General features: G+C 36.8%; 1 protein-coding gene across 1 annotated transcript in view; it reads left to right on the top strand.

Annotated features, from left to right (window-relative positions):
- The window catches only part of RADX (RPA1 related single stranded DNA binding protein, X-linked), a 73,356-nt gene that overhangs the window by 50,028 nt on the left and 3,633 nt on the right, over positions 1-19,695 (top strand). Inside the window, exons 12-13 of the mRNA XM_032757412.2 lie at positions 4,263-4,553; positions 11,976-12,143. Of these exons, the coding sequence (XP_032613303.1) occupies positions 4,263-4,553; positions 11,976-12,143 (459 nt within the window). The remainder of the gene's footprint in view (positions 1-4,262; positions 4,554-11,975; positions 12,144-19,695) is intronic.

A 19,695-nucleotide genomic window follows, 5' to 3' on the forward strand; every position in this document is an offset into this window, starting at 1 on the left:
TCAATTAAGTTTGCTATCTTATATGGGTGTGGTTTGTGGCGCCTCAAAACAATTACAATAGTAGCATCAAAGATCAGTAATCACAGGTTACCATAATATATATAATAATTTAAAAGTTTGAAATATTGTGATAATTACCAAAACGTGACACAGAGATGCAAAATGAACATATGCTGTTTAAAAAATGTCACCAATAGACTTTCTCAACACAGGGTTCCCACAGACCTTCAATTTGCAAAAAAATGCAATATCTGTGAAGCACAATAAAGTGCATTAAAACAAGGTATGCCTTTGTATTAAAATAAATAGCATAAAAACCCCAAGTAAAAAGTGGAGATTATCATATTGGATACAAAAGTAAGACCCAACCATATAACATCTAAAAGAAAACCAATTTAAATGTAAAGATATGATATAAAAAGATGGAAAAGTACATACCATACAAAAGAAAGCTTGAGTGTCTATACTTATATCAGAAAAGTAGATTTCTGATACAATCAACTATAACTGGATATTAATAAAAATTTAAAGTAGAGAAATGAGAAGAGTCAAGGATCCCTCAATTACCTACTCCTTGTCTCTTTTTAACAAACTCAGTATTCCAGCTGGAGTAGGCATTTGTATTAGGGAGAGACTCATGCACCTCCCCCCTTTCTTAGAATAAATATGCTGCAACCACCATTTGAGAATAATTTGACAATACCTAATTTGTTGGGAATGTGTTACACTCTGTGACCTAGAAATTCCATTTATGTCTTTGGCCACATAGGAAGACACATTCCAAGATGTTCGCTGGAAAATTATTTATAATAGAGAAAATTAAAAGCTAAATGTTAATTAACAGATGATTATAAATACAGCATATTAATATACTGTAATACTATATTGCAGTTTTAATGAATGAATTAGATCTATATGTGTCAACATGGTCACTAATGTATTCCCAGGTAGTTTCATGATAGCTTTGGCTTTTTATATGCTTGTAAATTCAAAAGTCATTCATTTTGTGAATATACAATTTATATGTTTGTGTGGTTTGTGCTTATATCTAGTAACTCAGACATACATTTGAAAAGTTAACAGTAACACAAGGCATTACAGGTAGCCTCTGGCTTTCACTAGTCTTTAAAAAGCCTGTTATATACTTGCTAGCAAGAAGGAGAGGCAAAGAAAATAGCTCCTTTCCCTCCCCCATGCCTCCATACACCCCATCACATTTTTTTTTTTTTTTTGAGACAGAGTCTTGCTCTGTCACCCAGGCAGGAGTGCAATGGCACGATCATGGCTCACTGCAGCCTTGAACTCCCAGGCTCCCGCGATCCTCCCACCTCAGCTACTCAAGTAGATGGAACCATAGATGTGTGCCATAATGCCTGCTTATTTTATTATTATTATTATTATTATCATTATTATTATTACTTTGTAGAGACAGGGTCTCCCTATGTTGCCTAAGCTGGTCTTGAACTCCCGGCCTCAAGCAGTCCTCCTGCCTCAGGCTCCTAAAGTGCTGGGATTACAGGCGTGAGCCTGCCTCTATCAACCCACCACTCTTATCCATGTAATGAAATGCTTGGAGTAGATTTAAAAAAAAAAAAAAATTTGCGATGCCTACGTACATACGTTCGAACTGCATTCTTTTTTTAACCTTACGACCTAAATGTAAATGTTCCTCATTAAAAGATTGAACCAATCTCACCAGAAATAAGAGTAAAATAGATAATTGAAATAATAGAATGAAAATTATAATTGTAAAATATAAAAATATACTTTTGCTAAGTAATTAACCTATATTTTAGCTATGCATTAAGCTTAAAATTAGCTTACTATATTAATAAAATAGTAATTTTATTAATATTCAAAAAAACTAGTTCATGATTTTCATCTTATTTTTAGAAAAACCTGAGCTCTAGATATATTTTGTCTCTTTCCTATTTATTGCCTTTGATTTGTTACTATTCACAACCAATAACTGCCAATGTCTCCTGTACTGATTTCATACTCATTTGTATTAGTTAATTATGAAGATATAATTGAGGTAGGTAATTGTAGTCCCCAGTTACTAAAATAAAAAAATAAAGCATATTTCTTTAGAGGAATTTTTCATATAAACATTTGTACCTTGGCAGTCCTTAATATTAACACTCAAATAAGAAAATATGCATAGAAAATATTCTGGCTTTTTCCGAACAGGTCAATCATATAATTGTTTTCTATAAGGTAGATATAAGTACTTAATTTTTAAAAATTAGAATAGCATATCACTTTTTCTTTTGCATGCTGTATTCTAAAATAAGTCAAGCAGGAATGTTTAATATGGGTTAGATCATTGCAATAGCTACTAATTGTTGTTCTGATTATGTACTTTTATTAGTTTGAGAAGAGATTTATTTCTAGAAGATACAAAAGATGAAGTCATTTCCCAATCATCAATTTAGTCCTACTAACTCTTTTTCTCAGCTTTGATTTATTCCTTTTGATCTTTTCATGTGTGACTAAGTTTTTTATCCCTTTTGTTATCAATCATTATTATAGGAATTTGTGTGTTCATCAACTGAATTTTTAGTTTAAAAAACTCTTTTGTAGTATTGCAATATTTTAAATTCCTGGTAAGAAGTATGTGTTCAACTTCTTCATCTTCCTTTACAACTCAAACTAATACTTTACCTTGTAATGCATTTTCAGTAAGTCTCCAGCTAGGCTTAAGAAACCAAGCAAGTACTCTGGGAATATGTAATAAAGTCTGATAATCAGAAGTAGTATTTTAACCATACTGAGACCTTGCTATTGCAGCCACCTTCTGCCTCAGCAAGGTTTTTTATGCTAGGATAAGAATACCAGGACATAGGCAAGAAAGAAAGTCAGCAACTTTGGTAAACTCTGAAGCTGTCAGCCTATCTCAGCTAGCAGAACTGTTGTTCCAAAATCAATTTTTTTTCTGATTTTACAGTGTTTCCAATTCTACTATGGTACATTATTTAATCAAAATATTACTTGTACCAAATTCTTTAACACAGTGTCTGGCACATAATAGATGTTCTGTAATTGTTTGTTGAATGGATGGACGAATGTCATAATGTATATGTGTATTAGTCTATTCTCACACTGCTATAAATGACTGCCTGAGACTGGGTAATTTACAAAGAAAAGAGGTTTAATTGGCTCACAGTTCCACATGGCTGGGGAGGCCTCAGGAAACCTACAATCACGCCAGGCACGTCTTATATGGTGGCAGGCAAGAGAGACAATGTGTGCAGGAAGAAATGTCAAACACTTATAAAATCGTCAGATCTCGTGGGAACTATCTCATTTTCAGGAGAACAGCATGGGAGAACCACCCCCCATGATCCAATCACCTCTCACTAGGTCTCTCCCTCAACACCTGGGGATTACAACTCAAGATGAGTTTTGGGTAGGAATGCAAAGCCTAACCATATCAATAAGGGATAAATTATATTCTGCATTAGAAACTTAATGTGTTGGATTTTAATCATACATAAATGATAATTTGATTTGATGATAGAGAACAACAAAAATTGAGGTGGTCTTTCATCTCAATTTCATTCCCTTTTTGTTTTCCATAAAGGAGTGTCATATGTAATAAATAAATGGCCCCCCCTTTGTTTTTTGGTTTTGTTTTGTTTTAATTTTTTTTTATTAGTGACAGGTCTCTCTATGTTAACTAGGCTGGTCTTGAACTCCTGGCTTCAAGTGATCCTCCTGCCTCAGCCTCCAAAAATGCTGAGATTACAGGCATGAGCCACCATGCCCAACCCCTAAATGGCCCCTCTGAAGGGGAGAAGTATTGAAGAAGGAGACTGTATTTGTTCAGTTTACTTTTAGCAGAGATTAATAAAATTTTATTTTAGGCTCAAATTTCCACCAAGAGTGAGTGATCTCTAATCACGAAGTTGATTTAATTTGAATTTGTCACTGAATATAAAAAGAACATACGTTTAAGAGCATTTAGAACATTTAGAAAAAGTGGAAAGAAGGTAATTACAAATCTACATAATTCCAACAACAGAGAAAACAATGTCACTTTAGTATTTTACAGTAAAAGTTTATTTTGAAAGTGAATTTAGTTCCTCACTTTAACAAGAATTTTCTTTTGTGTATTCATTTTATATTTTGTAGGTGGTGGTTTGGTTTTTAATGTTACTTAAACTCTTCCTCATTAATCTGTGTTTTTTTTTTTTGCAGTGAATGACTTGATTTGATTAGTTTATAGATCAATTGTGTCTATCTCCTTGTGTCTTTAACAGGTCGAGCAAATATAAGTGCTAGTCTGCAAGGGAAAGCCAGAAAAACTATAAGTGATAGATGGGAGAGTCAGCTGTGGAGAGAGAAAAAGTTTGGCTTAATAGATCACCTACACTACAGCCGTGTTTATCCTGAAAGTATTCCACGGAAATTTATGTTTGAACACAGGAAGTTTCTTAGTGAGCAGTATAATTCTCAGCCTGCGAAATATGTACCACCAGAAGGAAGGCCCCCAAAACTTGATGATTTTAAGAGCGCCCGAAGCCTTGGACATTTTGAAGTAACCATACTAGGTAAGTTCACTGTTCTTTTTGAATATCATTAATTTAACATATTTTAAATATACCTACTATTTCGCTTTAAAAATTTAAGCCCTTCCCACAAAAACATTAAGCCCAAGGGAAGTTCTTGTTTGGCTCCAACAAAAGGAATGGAGCACTAATTATGAAAGGGGCCGGGCAGAGACCAAACTACACAGGTCACGGTCAAGAGATCTTTATTGGAGGTATCAAGCGGCACCACGCAAGGAGAAGGAAGAGAAGAGAGAGAGGGCTGCTGGTGTGCTGGGTTTTATATCCCTTGGGCCCACGTGGATTGGGCTAGGGGCGGGCCCAAGGGAAAGTGGGAGATGCTTCTTTCTGATTGGCCCTCCTTTGGCGGGTTCAGACAGTGCCCGGTCAAGGAGGAGAGAAGAACCCGGAACCGGCCCCATCTTAAGGTATGGCGCCATTTTAAGGTACCCCATGTTACCTAACAAATTATGGAATAAATGAAGCTCTAATTGTGTGCTTCTAAACATTGGCAAGTCCTTGGAAAGTATCTGGGGAGAGAAGAATGGAAGAACTAAGGGAATTTTCCTCATTCATGACTATCTGACTACTTCTAAGGCAGCTTCTGTTCTCCCTTAGCCACCACTTTCTTGCCTATATTCTCTGCTTCTTCATTCATCGGAACCACTGTATGGTAAAGTGTAAGTTAAAGAGAAGAAAGAATACTAATCAAAAGAAGCCCCTACAAAAAAAAAAAAAAGTTCTGTTTAGACCCTCAAGATAATAAAATAATCAAGTAACTGAGGTTGACTAGAAATAAGTTATTGAAAAAACTTCCTTTGTCTGATAAGAGAAAATAAGCTGATTTACCTGGGTTTTTCAAAATTGAGAGGTAGCTATGGAACTTACAGAAATTTAAAGAAGTCAAAACATTTTAAAACTTAGATTTTTTTTGTTTCAGAAAGATGAAAAATTTACACACAAAAAAATTCTAAAACAAAATCTTAGTTAAAATGACTCTCAGAGTCAAGCAAAACAATGCATTTGTGTTTCACAGGAAGATCTTAGTACCAGGTCTTATTACCTTAAAATGAAGGAATGAGGAAAAAATTATTAGCAAATTAACTTAATGACCAAATAATGTAGTTCATGGATTTTTACATTTGTAGTACTGGACATCTTGGCCGGTTAGCTCAGTTGGTGAGAGCGTGGTGCTAACATTTGCAGTCCTTGGATGAATTGCCTTGACATTTATCAAGATTCCCTTTTCCCTTTTATTCTCTCCCAATCCCTCTTCCCTACCTCCTCACATATAAATATGTACAGACATGTGAGTATGTATGTAATCTGTGAAAAGTCTGAATTCTCACTGACTCCATTAGATAATCACAGACCTAAGTTTCAAATGCTTTTTCACTAGAATGTATTACTTGGTCTCTTCAAGTAGTTCATCAACTTTAGTTTTGTATCTAGGAAACAAAAATTATAGCAAAATTTCCCATCCATCAAAAAAATAATAATCATGGTTAATGGATACAAAAATTTAGAAATAATGCATAAGACCTACAATTTTATAGCACAATACGGTGACTATGGTCAATAATAATTTGATGGTACATTTTAAAATAACTAAAAGAGTATAATTGCATCATTTGTAACTCAAAGGATAAATGCGTGAAGAGATGGATACCCCATTTACCCTGATGTGATTTTTACATATTGCATGCCTACATCAAAATATCTCATGTACCCCATAAATATATACACTTATATACCCACAAAATTAAAAATTAAAAAGGTAACCATGGAAATGATGAGTTCATCTAGAAACATAGAACTTGAATTTTTTTCTTACTTTTAACGTGTTAGTGCTCTGTTAAAACAGCTTGACTAAGACTTCTCAGCTGTATTACATGTAATTATAAACTTGTGTAGCTTTGGCTATGAGTCAGCTAAAAGCAGGAATCAAATGTGAAGAAGGAAATTTCATCATTCTTCCCACTAGCTTTAATCCATGTTAGAAGTATGCTATTTCTATATAAATTTTATATCCTACATTTTTCCAAGGATGGTTTACATAGTTAAAAGACAGTGGAAAATAAGCCATTTATGAATGAAACAAAACAGAACATTTTAAAGGAAGCACAAAAGTAGGTATTACTAGGTACTTGCAAATAACCAAATTTCTACCACTGGCAATAATTTTCTGTGCTTTCTGGCAGGAAGGGAGAAGGGGTTCTTTTTTTAGTTGTTAATTGTTTTTTTTTTCTGATGAGTTATTTAATTTTAAAGCCAAATAAAACCTTGGTCACTGTTGCCCAGGCTGGAGTGCAGTGGCGCGATCTCGGCTCACTGCAGGCTCCGCCCCCTGGGGTTCACGCCATTCTCCTGCCTCCGCCTCCCAAGTAACTGGGACTACAGGCGCCCGCCACCTCACCCTGCTAATTTTTTGTATTTTTAGTAGAGATGGGGTTTCACTGTGTTAGCCAGGATGGTCTCGATCTCCTGACCTCGTGATCCGCATGCCTCGGCCTCCCAAAGTGCTGGGATTACAGGCATGAGCCACTGCGCCCAGCCAACCTTGGATATCTTCTAGTCTTACCCTTGGCTAGGTAAAAGCCAGGCCATGATTAGAAAGCAGATCTCCTGATTCTCTAAACGTATCATCTGTTGCAGAGAAAACAATTATATATAGGAACCCTGCTATTTTTTCTCTCAAACAAAATTCAAGTCTGAATTAATTGTATGAAACTTCAACTGTAGTTTTTTTAAAAAGTTATGTAAATGATCTTCAGATAGTTGCTTCGTGGATCAACATTTTAATATACCTAATCAGTATAATCATTAGTCATACCTTAATAAAGCATTTCTATAAAGGAATATATTTTCACTTTATTATTATATAATCCAATTACTTCACGCTCTAATAGTTTAACTTAATGGAGGGATAAAACCTAGAGGGCTGGGATAAATGGTACTGGATCCAGTGATTCTCATACAGTCTTGGTGGGAAGGGGTAGCTTATCAAAGTCATCTACAAGAGGCCTACTCATACTTCTTAGAATTCAGATACACACTAGAGAAGCAGCCCATTCAGTCTACTCCATTCATAAGAGAGACTTATTGCCACAGAGAGAATGCCACTGCCAAGCACACATCCTGTCCATCAGGTATAAACTAATAGATTAAAGGTTGAAAACTACTGTGCTTTAAGTAGTTCTTGAAGTATACATTGTCTATACTTCAAGTACTATCTATATTCATATCTTCATTCATTCAAGTACTATCTACATCTATATTTCAAGTACTACTTAGAATGAGAGCTGAATATCGGATGTGAAAGTGCTGAATTTGTCATATCTTTTAGAAAAGTATGAACCCAAGTTGTATTATAAGACCACACAAATGGTTTGTATATATTTTAAGCATGGACATGAGCAATAAACTCAGAAGAGAGGAATAAATCTCTTATTACTGTGCTATTTGTTAAAAGATAGAATCCTAAAACTGAAAGATGACTTTAAGTGTATCTTATACAAGGTAGCACACTTGGTCAGTAAAGGGCCAAGTAGTAAATGTTTGAGGTTTTACAGGCCATACAATTTCTTTTGCAACTACTCAGCTCTGCTGTGTTAATGTGAAAGCAACCATTGACAATATGTAAATGAATGCACATAGCTGTTTGAAAAAAACTTTATGTACACTAAAATTTGAATCTCATATTTTCATGTATCATGAAGTATTGTTATTTTGATTTTTTTAACTATTTAAAAATGTGAAAGCTATTCTTAGCTCATGGAATGTACAAAACCAGGGGCAGGCTGAATTTCCGCCCCCCCCGCCCCCCGCCAACCCCCCAGTCATAGTTTACCCTGTTCTAGACCCCTGTTCTTAGTTAAGACTGCCTAAGCCAATCCAGGCAGATAAATCTGTATGATGTTTAAGGTTCTCCAAGCACAAAGATTGTCCAATTTAGTGATACTATCTTCTAGTGCTTTATTATACCTCTGCAATATATTGCAAGTCTCTAGAAGACCTCTTAATTTTGAAGTGCCTTATTCTTGGAGCCAAAAATGTTGTTTGGACCACAATCCTGTTACTTGGTCATTACCTCTGACTGGAAGGGTGAATTGTTATTGAAAACATTGAATAGAATTATTAGTCTTCCTTCTTTCCCACAGTTCTAATGGCTCTCAGCAACCACCAGTTTGGTACCATGGCAATGTCAGAAACCTATCCTAGAAGCACTGGTTCTTGTCTTTAAATTCTTGCTGGGCCATCTCACTTGCCTCAAATCAATAGATTATAACCATTAAAACCTCAGCCCATTGCCTACCATGTAAGATTATGCACTTTAAATAGAATATATTGAGATGAAGTAACGAACTAGATTTTCAGTGCCCTTAGCCCAAGTACAAAATGTAAAATCTGTTGGTCAGTCTTTCCCAATTTTAAGAATTATTTCTCACCTTAAATATAAGAACACACCTTTCAAAAGTTTTAATTGAACTTACAGAGGTTATAGTGCATCATTGGCTCTACTAACACTAATTTGGTTACCCATGAAATCTGATGAGTCAAAGTTTAAAAGTCATCTCCTCAATTTTCATTTGACTTAGATAATTAGGAACATAATCCAGCCAGCCTTTCCAAGTCTCTGAAGGCTGCCTATTTGTCTTTTAAAAGTCAAAAGATATAAACCCCAATAACAGCATTAATTGGTAAGGGAATCAACATTGAGGGAACCCAGTGCTACTCAGCTAATCTTTCAAATAGGCTTTCAGCAAGGAAGATGGCATACCCCAGAGGTAGAAATAATTGATCTTGAGCCCACAGGCTAATACCAAGGAGGGAAAGAATTATATTGGTCTACTTGGCTGCTTTCATAAAAGAAAATATAAAGATGAGTAAAGCCTTATTATTTCAGTGTATCTATAGTATATTAAATTACCTTGATGTCACAATTAATGTTATTAAAATTTGAAATTATCTTTTAGATGCATTTTACAGTGAAAGAAAAGAACACACCATATGACAAATTTTTCCAAAAAATACTTTGACAAAAAAATCTAGAAAAGATTATTTTAACAGCTCTCCTTACATCATAGCCATTTTTCTTGGGGTTTGTACAGGATATTTGTGTTCATTTCTTGGTAATGGGAATATGGATGAATTTATATTTGAATGCTCTTGCACAAATGTCTTAAATTCCATTATTGAAAAATTATAGGTAAAATGCACACATGTATATTTATTTACTCAATTTAAGAAATATTTACTGGGCAGCTACTGTGTGCCTAGCACTTTTCTAAGTGCTAAAGTCACATTAGTGAACACAACAGATAAAAACCCTGCCCTATGAGAGCTTGTAGTAGAGTGAGTTGGTGATAAATGCTAAGAAAAACAGGTGCTGGAGAGTGTTGTAGTAGAAAACGGTTACATTTTAAATAGCAGAGGTCTCCTGGAGAAAGGAACATTTCAGAAACCTGGTGGAGATGTAGTTACCTGGGGAAAAACCATTCTAGGCATAGAGGCAGCAAGCACAAAAGCCCTGAGGCCTATTGACTTAAACATTTGTACTTTGAACTCTAGTGGTTTGTTTGTTTGTTCTTTTGTTTTTGAGACAGGTTATCATTCTGTTGCCCAGGCTGGAGTACAGTGGTACAATCTTGGCTCACTGCAACCTCCACCTCCCAGGCTCAAGCAATCCACCCACCTCTGCCTCCCAAGTAGCTGGGACCACAGGCACACACCACCACACCCAGTTATTATTTTTATTATTGTATTTTTGGTAGAGACGGGGTTTCACCATGTTGCCCAGGCTGGTCTCAAACTCCCGGACTCAAGCAATCCACCCACCTCGGCCTCCCAAAGTGCTGGAATTACAGGCATGAGCCACCACGCCCGACCAGAACTCTAGTTTTAATCAAACAGCTCAGTAAAAAATTCACTGATAATGCTGAAGCTCTACTCCCAATATTTTATAATGTAGAAAGCAACTCAAAATAATTTCAATAGCACACTAATATGTCTACTTTCTTGAAAATATCAGGATTTCCAAATTCTGATAGTTTCTCAGTTTTAAGGCGTCCTTCCTTTTTTGTTTGCAAGTTGGAATGGTCACTGGTAAACAATGCAGTGTTTTCTTTTTATTAAAAAATAAAATTAATGATATATATCTAAGTTAAATTTAGTCTTAGAATCAAGGATATAAGATACCAGCATGTGCACATTCATATGAGTCTTGCAGCATTGCTGGGAGTTGTGACGTGGCTATGCTTCTTATAATACTGAATTAGAATTCTTGGAAAATTCTAGATAACATGATTATTTCAATTTATGGCTACCAAATTTTAGTAATCCTTAGAAAGCGCTAAGTGGCCTTTAGCTATATGTTAAGTTAAATATATGAGATTTAATGTCATTTCCCCATAAAAAGCAAAGAACTTGCATTTCTGGATTGATTTGCAGCTTAACGAGAAGGATTGGTTATCCATCATTGGCCCGTACTCAGTACTTATGAATCACTATAACGGATGAATCAGAGAAATATTAAGGTCATAGAATGTAGCTGACTAAATATCTGGGAAAGACCGAAAAGGAGGAGTTAAGGATAACTCTCAGGTTTCTGATTTGGGTCACTAAATGGAATTCATAGTTTTGAAGCTGTGCTTGTGTGTTTGTTTACCCTTACTCTAGCCAAGATGGTCTTTTACTCTGGCCTACACCTTTGGCTTGTGCTATTCCCTGCCATGCCTAAAATGCCCTCTTCTCTGTTTATTTAAATGCTATTCATCCTTTAGTACATAGCTAGAATTCTTTTCTTCCTCTAGGAAGTCTTTTTTATCTACCCCAACTGACATTGACCCACATAAAAAGATGACAGCCAAAGGTCAGGATTCAGTTTAGTTCTTCCCCCTTAGCCCTTTTTCTAGCACAACCTTTTATGGCCCTAATGGTGAGTGTGTGAACCTTGTCTTGTATATTTGAGGACAGATGAGATCTAGCTACTATGTCATCCCTGACCTTGCATTAGTCAGATATCCTTGAGTCCAAATGGCAATAAGGGAACCAATAGTCATCTCCAAACTCCCCTGCCCCGGAATAGCACCTGTCCTAAATGACCAAGGAAACACTCTACATGTCATTTATGTGACCATGCTGTCCTTTGGATAGTAAGATTCCAATCTTCCATCAGTAGGGGAAACCTTTTGAACTGTTATTTCCAGCAGTGGTGAAAGGTTGCACTGGAGTGTCTACTCTTTCAACAAATACCATGTATTCATAAATTGCAATACTAGGAGTTTAGTCTCCAGTTTTCAAACACAGGTTTTTTTAGATCTAAAGCTATCTGGAAGATGTTGGGATCAAAAACCAGCAAACTCGGCACCAGCACCACATGCTAACCCACTGAACTTTTAATAATGTATGAATTTTCTTTAACAGGTCTGAACCATGAGATAGCAATCGATGTTGCATTCCTACCCATGTATTGTCCAGAAGATATTCGAACATCTCAAATAGACACACTGTTGACCTCCATGAATTACAGCTGTGCATATCCACAGGACACAACTGGAAATGACCGATTGCCAGGTCCAAGAGCGGTTGCAGGTAAAACAATCTCAGTGTTCTTTTCACTCAGAAAAAAAATGATTATAAACAGCCCTAACCTTAAGATTTTATTATGTAAACAGTTTTAGCCTTAAAATTTAATGTAGTTTTAATTAAAGGGTTATTTGGTAAATGTTCCCCAAGACTTATACATGAGAATATGTCTTTTAAATAAATTGAATAGCTGTTTCTACTCTAGACAAGCATTAAGAATATTATCTTATAATGCAATTCCAAGTATAATTATTTCATCAGACATAAGTGGTATGCACATGGAATAGTACAAATTCTACTCTTTTCTTCCTTTTTCTCAGGCGACACAATTTGTCCTTTCTTGTAATTGCCTGAAATTACAATACCTCTATAGTATAATACAGTAAAATTGTTCTCTCTTATAAATGTTTAGTTATTCCAGTGCTATGCAATAAATTTCTTGAGAACTGCTAGAAGCATATGTATTCCCAATAGTGAAACTCTTCAACAAGCTAATTGTTTAGGTTGCTGCATGATATACTGAACTCTAAATTGTTTCTATGTACCTGTAAAATTATCTGTCCAATTGTAATTACCCCATTCACGTTTTTCTGTTATTTCTAATTCCTAATCATGTGGTAAAGTTTCTAGCGGTTTTCATTGAGCTTATTGGGATATTACATTTAAAATGGCTTTTAAGAAAGGCCTTATTATCTTGGGATTTTATGGTGGGTCTTTCTAAGGTGATGAAACTCTTGAGTGTATGTTGTTTTTGAACAAGTCTTATGAGCTGTGCCTGATGACAAAGTTATTTGGGGCAGTAACAGTTGCTGCAAATTGAACTTGGGTACCTAATTTTACAAGAGATTTTTTTTTTCCCACAGTCCATTTTAGAGATGATGTACACTTGCAGTATTACTTTCTACATTGGAGCTCCTTAGATTTTCAGTTATTTCACATTTCTTAATTAGTGCCCTAATATGCAGCTTAAATATTTGTGCACTCATGTATGCTCATGTTTCATATAATATCCACTTATGCTACATGTCTTCTGCTGTATGTCTACACTATTATTGATATAAAATACCAGTTCAGTGTTCTCAGCTAACTGCTTGGTGCTAGTGCCAGTATTCTTCCAGTAGTCACTAACATGGTCATATGAAATATACCTGGTACCCTTCTGACAACGCAGGTAATATTTGAGATGTGAAGGACAAGAATCACTAGGGAAGAAAAATTAATTGGTAATCACAAACAAAGCGGTTCATTTTGAGAGGAATACCGTGTTTTTCATGACATAGCATTAATAATAATATGTATAATATAATAATAATGTCCATTTAACTCTGTACCAAGCACTGTGATTGGGCATTTTATATGGTACAACTAATCCTAATAAGAATATCACAAGGTGAACCTTATTATCCCCTATTTATAGATAACTAGACTGAAAATCAGAGAGATTCACTAGCATGAGTAAGCTAGATTTTGAAACCTCATCCGATTCCAAACTTTATTTCCTTTCATGATTCTCAACTGAAAGATAAAAATAGTTACAAAATGATGTAATGCAGTGTCTCATGGTATAATACTAGTGTCATCTTTCAAACATTCTTTATAAAGTAGTTTCTTTTTATTATAAAAGCTATATACATTAATAATTTTAAAATTCAAATAGTACACAAAGGTACCAGGTAAAAATGAAAGCTCCCCTCCTTGCCTTCCCAGGTCCAGCCCTTTCCACCAACTCACTCACCTATTCTCAGGAGATAACCAGTATTATTTGAACTCTTTAAGAAATGATTTTTGCATATGAAAGTATGTATTCTATTGCTCTCTCTCTTTCTCGAATAAATACACAAAAATGGAATCAGTAAACATATGGTTCTATATCCAGCTTTTTCCCTTTGACAGTATGTCTTTGACATATTTCATATTAGTATATAGAAAGCTACCTCGTTCTTTTTAATAACTACAAGGTATTTCACTGTGTGGATGTGCCAAAATTTATTTGACCAGTCTCCTACTGGTAGACATTTAGATTGTTTCCAAATGTTTTTGCTATTAACAAACAGTACTGCATGAATATCCATTATGTGTGTGTGTGTCAATAAAATCTTTACACTTGTTTCACTTAAGATAATGACCTCCAGTTCCACCCATGTTCCTGGAAAAGACATAATTTCATTCTTTTTATGGCTAAATAGTATTCCACAGGGCATACTTATACAAGAGATATGTAACTTTGGTAGATACGTCAAATGGTTCTCTAAAATGGTTATACTAATTTACACTAGAACCAAAAGCAAGAGTGCCACTTTACTCATGCCCTTGTAAAAACTAGATATTATTGGTCTTACTAATCTATAGTGGATAGATAAGCAAAAATATATATTATTATTTTGATTTGCATTTATCAATTATTTCTGAGCTTTAAAATCTTAATACGTTTCTTGGCCATTTATATGTTTTTTTCTTTCTATATACTTTCTATGCTAGTTTTACCTTTCATTTGTCTCTATTTTTTCTTAATAATTTGTAAGTTCTTTTTGCATATTAAAGAAATTAACCTTTTATCATGTGTTACAAAGACTTTTACCCAGTTTGACATTGTTTCAATGGGATGTTTGTTTTGGTTGTTTAAGTAATTTTACTCATATGTACTCAAATACACTACACTTTTTATCTTGTAGCTGCTGGTTTTATGTCATACTCAGGCATCACTCAGGTCAAGACTACATTTTTTAAATTCACTGTCTTTTTCCAGCACTTTTAAAGCTTCACCCATATATACTGATTTTTTTTTTTTTGAGATTTACAAAATTTATTCTTTCTTTCATTTCATTGTATCATCCTTTTCCTATGTGAACAATCTCACATGGTTTTTCCTTCTTTCTTTTTTTTTTTTTTATTATACTTTAGGTTTTAGGGTACATGTGCACAATGTGCAGGTTTGTTACATATGTATCATGTGCCATGTTGATTTCCTGCACCCATTAGCTCGTCATTTAGCATTAGGTATATCTCCTAATGCTGCAACAGTACCCGGAATGTGATGTTCCCCTTCCTGTGTCCATGAGTTCTCATTGTTCAATTCCCACCTATGAGTGAGAACATGCGGTGTTTGGTTTTTTGTCCTTGCGATAGTTTACTGAGAATGATGTTTTCCAGTTTCATCCATGTCCCTACAAAGGACACGAACTCATCATTTTTTATGGCTGCATAGTATTCCATGGTGTATATGTGCCACATTTTCTTAATCCAGTCTATTGTTGTTGGACATTTGGGTTGGTTCCAAGTCTTTGCTATTGTGAATAGTGCCGCAATAAACATACGTGTGCATGTGTCTTTATAGCAGCATGATTTATACTCCTTTGGGTATATACCCAGTAATGGGATAAAACATACAGATCAAAATTTACTATTTTAACTATTTTATATGTACTATTCAATGACACTAAGTACATTTACAATGCTGTGCAACCATCACCACTATTCATTTCCAAAACGTTTTCATCATCCCAAACAGAAACTCTGCACCCATTGAACAGTAACTCCCCATTCTCCCCTCTCCCGATCCCTGAGTAACAGCTATTCCACTTTCCGTCTCTAGAAATTTGCCTGTTTTTCATTCCTTTTTGTGGCTATGGCTGAGTGATGGTCTTGGACAAGATCCAGGAGAATCCTCTGAACTACCAGGCAGAAACTCTTGTTTTCTTCCCTTGCTTTCTCCCAAAGATTCTCTCTCTCTCTCTCTATTCTGAGCCACTTGAAGCTGAGGCTGGAGTGACACAAGCTGCCCTGTAGCCACCACTGTGACCTGAAGCCAGCACCACTCTGAGTCTGGCCCAAGGCCTGCTGTAACCACTCCCTGGCTACCACCTATGTTCGCCTTATGCCCTAGGGCTCTATAGTCAGGCAGTGGCAAAGCCAGACAGGCCTGTGACCTACCCTTCAGTGCAGCTAGTTCCTCCAGTCCACAAGCAGGTCCAGACGTGCTATCCAGGAGCCAGTGACTAGAGTCAAAAATCTTAGACGTCTAGCTGGTATTGTATTGTACTGTAGGTGAGCTGGCTTTCAAACAAGACACAGTCCTTCCCCGTCTTTGCTTCCCTTTCCAAAGGCAGGAGGGACCTCATCCATGGCTATCAGCACCACAGGCCTATGGGGAGCACTGCCAGACCTCTACCAATGTTTGTTTAAGACCTATGGGCTCTTCAGTCAGCTTGCGGTGAATGCTGCCTGGCCTGACACTCACCCTTCAGGGCAGTGGGCTCCCCTCTGGCCCAGGGCAGGTCCAGAAATACCATCTAAGAGCCAAGTCCTGGAATCGGGAACCCCAAGTGCCCACTTGTTGCTCTACCTCCCTGTGGCTGCACTGGTATCTAACATGCAAGACAAAGTCCCCTTTACTTTTCCCTCTGCTTTTCGCAAGTAAATGGAGTCTCACCCCAAAGCCACCACAGCTGAGAATGTGCTGAGTCTCACCTGAAGCCAGCCAGTCTCAGAGTCTCACCCAAGATCCTTGACATAGTACCTGAGGTATCACTGTGGGTTATTCAGGGCCCAAGGGCTCTTCAGTTAGCAGGTGATGAATACTGCCAGGATTGCATCCTTTCCTTCAAGGCACTGGGTTCCCTCCTGGCCTAGAGTGTGTCTAGAAATAACATCTGGGAGCTAAGGCCCGAAACGAGGTCTTCACGACTCTGACTGGTGCCCTATCCTGCTATGCCCTATCTTGCTGTGTCTTCTTTGGAGAAATATCTATTCAAATGCTTTGCCCATTTCTACCCTCTCCTCTCCTCAAGCAGAAGGAAGGGGCCTCTTTGGGAGCCATGAGCTGTGCAGCCTGGGGTTAAGGAAGGGGTGATGCCAGCACTTCCTTAGACACCCTGGCTGATGTCTCAGTAGGTTGTGTCTCCCCCCCACTCCCCGCACACACACACACACACACACACACCGCCCCTGGTACACTGTCTCTGAGTCCAGTTCAGCACTAGGACTCTCCTAGGAGCTGCAGTCCTTGTAGCCTAGACTGCCTTTCCAGTTTATTTAGGACCTCAGAGCACTTTAGCCTGTGGTGGTGAGGCTTGTGGACTGCTAGAATTAGTAATTCCTTTCTAGCTAGTGCTGGTTTCAGTGCTCCATCCATGAGCAAGCATCAGCTGAATTTGGTCCACTTTTGCTTTCTGCTGTAACAAGGGCAGCACTGAGTTCAATGCCTCACAATTGCTGGATCTCCCTCTCCCCAGGGCACAGAAATGCTCTCTGTACCCTGCCATGGCTGCAGGGGGGTGGGGGGTGGTATTGGTGAATCAGGAGTGTTTTTTCTACCTCTTCAGTGCCTCTTTCAGTGATATGAAGTTAAAACCAGGTACTGTGAGTGCTCACCCGACTTTTGATTCACATGAAGGTGCTTTTTTTGTGTGTAGATAGTTGTTAAATTAATGTCCTTGTCAGGGGACGGATGGGAGACAATTGGTGAAGCCTTCTATTCTGCCCTCCTGCTCTGCCTCCGATCCCTCAACTTGATTTCATTTCCTTTGGATACATACCCAGTAGTGGAATGGCTGGATTAAATGGTTATTCTATGTTTCACTTTTTGAGGAACTGCCAAGCTTTCCCATAGCAGCTGCACTATTTTACATTCCCACCAGCAATTCATGAGGATTCCAATTTCTCCACATCTTCACCAGCACTTGTTTTCTGCTTTGTTTTGTTGTTGTTGTTTTGACAACAGTGATCCTAATGGATGTGAAGTGGTATCTCATTGTGGTTTTGATTTGTTTTTCCCTAATTACTAATGATGTGTTAAGCATCTTTCCATGTGCTTGCTGTCCATTCGTATGTCTTCTTTGGAGAAATATCTACTCAAATGCTTTGCCCATTTCTGAATTTGATTTTGGGGGTGTTGATATGGCTTCATCTTTACAACTTAAAATTTTAATCCATTTAGAATTTATTTTTGTGTAAAGAATGAGATAGGGATCCTTGGCCAGGCATGGTGGCTCACGCCTGTAGTCCCAGCACTTTGGGAGGCTGAGGTGGGTGGATCACAAGGTCAAGAGATCGAGACCATCCTGGCCAACATGGTGAAACCCCATCTCTACTAAAAATACAAAAATTAGCCAGGCGTGGTGGTGCACACCAGTAGTCCCAGCTACTCAGGAGGCTGAGACAGGAGAATCGCTTGAACCCAGGAGGTGGATGTTGCAGTGAGCCGAGATCTCACCACTGCACTCTAGCCTGGCAACAGAGCGAGACTCCATCTCAAAAAAAAAAAAAAAAAAAGAGTGAGATAGGGATCCAGCTTCATATTTTTTTCCAAATAGCCATTTATCCCAAGTCATTTATTGAATACTGATTACTGATATGATATCCTACTTGGTGTCATCTTTAATTTTGAAGTCCAAGGATATCATTTTGGAAGTACAGCATAATATGGAAATGTTTTAACACATCTAAGAAAACAATTTTATTATTCTCTAGGTAATCAAGGTTTCCCTTATTAGTTTCAGAGACAGGAATACCGCACTGTATTACAATATCTACTGGACTATGCTCAATTACAGAGCAACTCTAAAGTCACAGGGACTTTAACTCAAGAAGTTTATTTCTTGCTCAAGTCTGATGCAATCAGTCATCAGTTCTCTTGCCAGCAGCAATTCACGAATCCAGTCTGCTTCCATCTTGTTGCTGCCCAAGCAGGAAAAAATGGCTTCTAGCATTGTCAAGGCAGAGGAAGAAAAAGATGAAGGAGATGCTGGCTTTTAATTACACTGGACCAGAATTGACACATTACTTCTACTTGCATTCTCATCTGCAGGAACTAAGTTACATGATCCCAGCCTAGCTACAAGGGAAGCCAGGACACTTTGTTTTTTCCTATGACCAAAGAGAGGAAATGGAGTGGAGAACACATAGTGTTGCCTTTGTCACACTTATCTTATGCATTTGTAAGGTTCCTAAAAATGTATAATTTTTGTAATTCTAGCAATTTAAAATGAACCGAAGAGTAGCTCGTTTTATAGGTAAAATCTATAGTCCTTTTTAAAGAATTTTTATGATATAAATACTATCCTAATTTCATAATAGGTTTCCTTAAGTAAAGATTATCACTGCTAATATTTAATTGAATGCTTGCTATGTGTCAACTACCATTCTAAATGCTTTATGTGTATTTAATCCTCAAAATACACTATGATGTAGGTACTAGATAAGCAAATTGAGGCATAGAGAAGTTGTCATTTGTTCAAAGCATTACACAACTAGGCAGAATTACCTGAACAGAAGACTTATTTATATTTTATGTTGTGGATAGAAGTAAGTCATTGTTCATAAAAGTCAAAATATGATAACACTTAGAATTATCAAGGTTTAGGTTGTTACTGTTAGCATCAGATCTCAAGATCTTGAAATCTTTCCAAAGCATCTGGATTAAAGTCCACCCCACTCAAGGCAAAAGAAAATTATATAATACTACCAGTTGCAATCATTATGATTTAGTGAACTTACACAATTTTATTTGGTTTTTTTTTTGGGTTTTTTTTGGTTTTTTTTGTTTTTTTTATTTTTTTTT

This window comes from Hylobates moloch, unplaced genomic scaffold, assembly GCF_009828535.3.
Source record: "Hylobates moloch isolate HMO894 unplaced genomic scaffold, HMol_V3 SCAFFOLD_7, whole genome shotgun sequence".
NCBI classification, from domain to species: Eukaryota; Metazoa; Chordata; class Mammalia; order Primates; family Hylobatidae; genus Hylobates; species Hylobates moloch.